Source organism: Branchiostoma belcheri, unplaced genomic scaffold, assembly GCF_001625305.1.
Source record: "Branchiostoma belcheri isolate BF01 breed outbred unplaced genomic scaffold, Haploidv18h27 scaffold70, whole genome shotgun sequence".
Classification (NCBI taxonomy): Eukaryota; Metazoa; Chordata; class Leptocardii; order Amphioxiformes; family Branchiostomatidae; genus Branchiostoma; species Branchiostoma belcheri.
Window position 1 is genome coordinate 1096261 of NW_017804354.1, and position 4438 is coordinate 1100698.

The following is a 4438-nucleotide window of genomic DNA, read 5'->3' on the forward strand; positions in this document are numbered from 1 at the left end:
ATATATATATATATATATATGCAACGACTCTAATTTCACGCATAGTGGAATTTCAACAATGTTAATACTCTTCATAACACAATAATAAACACAGGCATTTAATTGACATTGTACCAATAATTATCAGGTACATGGAGGTGCATATTCCATGATGCCATCTTACATCTTACTCACCAAGAGCAGCAAGGAGAGGTAAGCACTTGTGTTGGCCTAAATACACATCATGTACCATTCCCCTTTCTTTAAATGCACATGGTTGTAGCTCGCATGACAAGTATTGTGGTTCCCTTTTTTCGCCAAGTTTCTCCCATCACCTTTTCTGGAAGTAAGTCCATTTGTTAATCATATCATGGGACAGGAGGAACAAGAGCGAGCGGAGGATTGGCCGGTTGCTGGATGACGTTCTGGACTGGTGGTGCGTTGTTTGGTGGTGCGTTGTTTGGTGGTGCGTTGTTTGGTGGTGCGTTGCTTGGTCGTGCGTTGTTTGGTGGTGCGTTGTTTGGTGGTGCGTTGTTTGGTGGTGCGTTGTTGGCTGATGGTGCGTTGTTTGGTGGTGCGTTACTTGGTGGTGCGTTGTTTGGTGGTGCGTTGTTGGCTGGCGGTGCGTTGTTGGCTGGTGGTGCGTTGTTGGCTGGTGGTGCGTTGGCTGGTGGTGCGTTGTTGGCTGGTGGTGCGTTGTTGGGTGGTGGTGCGTTGTTGGCTGGTGGCGGGTTGTTGTTTGCTGGATGTGCGTGAAAATAAACGGTGAGAAGCTCTCTGATTTACAAGCATTATTAATTATGGGCTCATCACAGATATGTACATAAGACCAAGAGGTTTATATTTGACCGGGAGCCAATCAAGGTTTATCCTTCCGTGTAACTAGTATAAATGTACACTTGAGTTTTCAGTTTACATGGATAAGCCTACATAACTGCACATTTGTTGTCGAGTTCTTGTTTGTATTTTGTAAACTCATCAGACTCCCAAGAGATGGACCTTTGCCTTAAGAACATTCCCTCCATTGTCATCAGTGTAGGACTCATCTGACGACATACAGTCTGCCACAAGCACTCGCTGCAGTCGCTCTTTCAGTTTTGCCCTTAATGCCCTCTTGTGACGATTCAGCTTCTGATAATACCCCCCCCCCAAAAAAAAAACATATTTTTGTGATATTGACAACAGAAGGTGTGTTTTTTTCTGCAAAGAAGATTTCACATACATGTAAACATCATCACCTCTAGAAAGAACTCTCAACGATGGCTGCCACGATGTCTTCATCTAGAGCAGCATGGTGCCCTTTCCCCCTGTAACTGGATGGTGCCAGTACTTCTTAGGTAAAATACACGTCCATCAGTTTTCTCAGAAAGCAGGACGGTTTGCCACCCCCAGTCAGCTCTGCATTAAGCAGCTGGCTGGGGAAGATCATTACTCCCAGGTTGGGAGTACCCAGTGGAATAGGTGACTGCACGGAACTCTGCAAAATGGAAGGGAAAGGAAGCTTTTTAGTCCTCTAACTCATATGCAATTTGGTCGTGACGCTCTAATTAGGAATGAAAATTATTTATTTATTTATTTATTTGAACTTTGTCACAAGGACAGGACAGGGAGAACAGGCTGAGACGCCTTTACACGCCTCCTGTCCAGAATATCAGTCATACAATGAACATAGACATTAAATAGCCACTCTTTAGCAAAACAAAAATAGAATAATTACCAGAGGGGGTTGTAGGGGGTACTTGTACTGTACACCCTCGCCAGCTGTAAGTGTTGAAATGGGGGCACACTAGGCATTGGTGAAATGAAGGGAATTAGACCTGCTGGTAGGGGTGGATGTCAGTGGTGGCATGAAATAGTTAGACTGCAGGGGTGACAAAGGTACTCGTTAGTAATGTGTCGAGTTTGTGGTGACATGCGTGAATTCTGAAGGTGGAAGAATGGGCGAGATGGAACATATGGTGGCAGCAATGAATCGTTAGAATGATTAGTGATACTAACAGTAGTAGTATGGTTTAGGTGATTAATGATTATAGTAGTATGGTAGTGGGTGTGATCATTGGTCAGATGTTCAGGTCCCTGTGGCAGCACAGCAGTCATATCTTCCTCAGGCATTTCTTCAATTTCCAATTTCTCCTGGCAGGTAAACATCCTCCTCCTGTTCCTCATAAGTCCTTGACGAAATCCAATTCTTATTGTCAACTTTTTGGGGTATTAAGACTAACAACGCCGTAACGGAAGTCTTCATGATTCTGTAACACAATGTAGCTTACTCGTCGCTTTCTATAGAAGGTATAAGTTAAGGCAGCCATTGTCACCTCACCTCAAATGTATTCTACTCTAAGGAACGATTAACCTTTCTCCATGATGCAAAGAATTTCAAAGGGATGCTGTGTCGACAAACAGCCCCGAACACACCTGTCATATCAAGCTTTTCTCACCTGGACCTTGATCTCTGTCCTAAACAAAGCAAAAATCAGATGCTTTGGAAAGCTCCCTACTTAGCATTATTAGTATATGAGTGAATGACCGGGGCACGAGAGATGCGACGCACTGATGCCAGATGCGGCTGGTGCCCGATGGGCAGGTTAGGTTACGCCTGCTGCCAATTAGACGGTATTCGCCGAATACCACAACACTCATACACTGTACCAGGGCTGCCCTCAACAAAACCATCTACCTTCATCCCACAAACCTGCACTGTTGATCGCGGGTCGAGAGGATATTCGTCCTGTACACTAGGCTCAGAGTCGGAGTTAGACGAAACTTCGTACGAGTCAGACCAAGAAAGTTCGCAAGTGTCGTCCTCCAGTTGGTCGGTCTCATCTTTCAACTCGGAAACGAAAGATTCGGCACATGTCTGCTGCTAGGCTAGTCTGTCATGACCCTGACATACCTTAGTTTTGCTAGACTTCTGTGGTGCAATTAAGTTATCTACCCCTGGCTGTAGATGGTTGATAATCATGGTCAGTCTGTCGGAACGCCAGGTTGGTCGTCGAACAAACCATGTGTTGTCATGGTCCTCATCCGTTTCTTCATGTCCGCTGAAAAAACGGATGAGGACCACGACAGAGCATTGTCATATTAATTAGTTACCCTTTCCTAACATGGACTTCAGGCGGGCCTTCCTCTCAGACGCTAGCCTGGATACATGGGAGGATGGTCCTCAGTTGTGGACCGAAAAGACTGTCGATATGTGCCTCACCCACACTTCCAATATCCTTGAAGTCTTCTGCCATCTCAGCAGGGAAAAGCCTAACGACCTCTCACCCTAAACAATAACGGCTAATCTACGCTTGGATTTCGCACCATATATAGAAGTTACCAGAGCGCGGGCAGGGTCGCGATGCCCTTAACTATTCCAGCCTTATACTTTTTAGCATCCATGTTGTAAATAGATATCCATCAGATGTTTATAAATGTACATGATTATACTAACTTTCAGATTTGCCTCCGGTGTGTTTTTGTTGGCATAATTACCTCCAGCTCGAAAACCTCCCAATATGCGTCCAGGTCGTTCAGGGTCACGATATCCATGACAGGAGGCTCTTGTCCATCCAAGATGCTGCTGCTGTCCCCCTGCTGATTGGCATTCCAGTGACGGCTTCAGCCCACTGTTTCCTAATTCGGCCGTATGTCGATTCTCTTTCCAGTTCTTTACAGTGATTTACGACATCCAGATGCTCTTCCAGCTCACCGGGAGACTGGAATGAAGACACACATCCTGCCTCGGTGTGATGGAATAGCCACAGTCCTGCAAGATCACAGGTTATACGTAATATGGTTACAAGTATGGAACATGGGTATTGCACATAAGCTTCCAGTTTATCAGAAATATATGGCCTCCGTCGGTCAATACTGACCATGGTAAATCCCACTTAACATCTATCTACAGTATCTACTATGACTAAACAGTCATATAATAACCAACAAAGGAAATTGGCTGTCCTGATCAGCTACCTTTGGAATAGTGATTGGGGCCAATGCCTTGGTCCACATATCAAAGAATGAGGAGTGGCCAAGTTGGCGAAGCTTTCTCCTCTCCTGGTCTTAATTGTACATTTAATACACATCACTTTTTGTAAGGCAATGTGGAAGGTGGGTGATGAGTCTATGGGTCCTTTTCTTCCCCAGTCTTCTTAGCAGTGGTCTCAAGGCAGACTTTTGGCGTTCAGGTACTGTTGACCTGGTTAGGTGTTTCCTATTCGCTGGTCCGGTGTGAAAAGCCAGTTATTATTGTGGTTGAAACAAGTATATTCTTCCATTTGTTGCCTTGTGCTGTGTCCAGGGACTCTTGTCTTTGGGCTTCTCTGCCATCTGTGAAATACAGTTAATTTTTGTGAAGTAGACTTCATAGTTGGAAGAGAAAAGGAAATAACAGTAGCTATTAGCTGAGGGCTGTTCTATAGAAGAGACAGGTGTGTAAGATGATTTAAACACTAATAAAAGGCTAGTTTAAAAG

General features: G+C 44.7%; 1 protein-coding gene across 1 annotated transcript in view; it reads right to left on the reverse strand.

Annotated features, from left to right (window-relative positions):
- Positions 1 to 347: 347 nt before the first annotated feature.
- LOC109484802 (fibrous sheath CABYR-binding protein-like) overlaps positions 348 to 4438 on the reverse strand; it is a 12450-nt gene continuing 8359 nt past the window's right edge. The window contains exon 6 of the mRNA XM_019788164.1: positions 348 to 721. Coding sequence (XP_019643723.1) covers positions 348 to 721 — 374 coding nt within the window. The remainder of the gene's footprint in view (positions 722 to 4438) is intronic.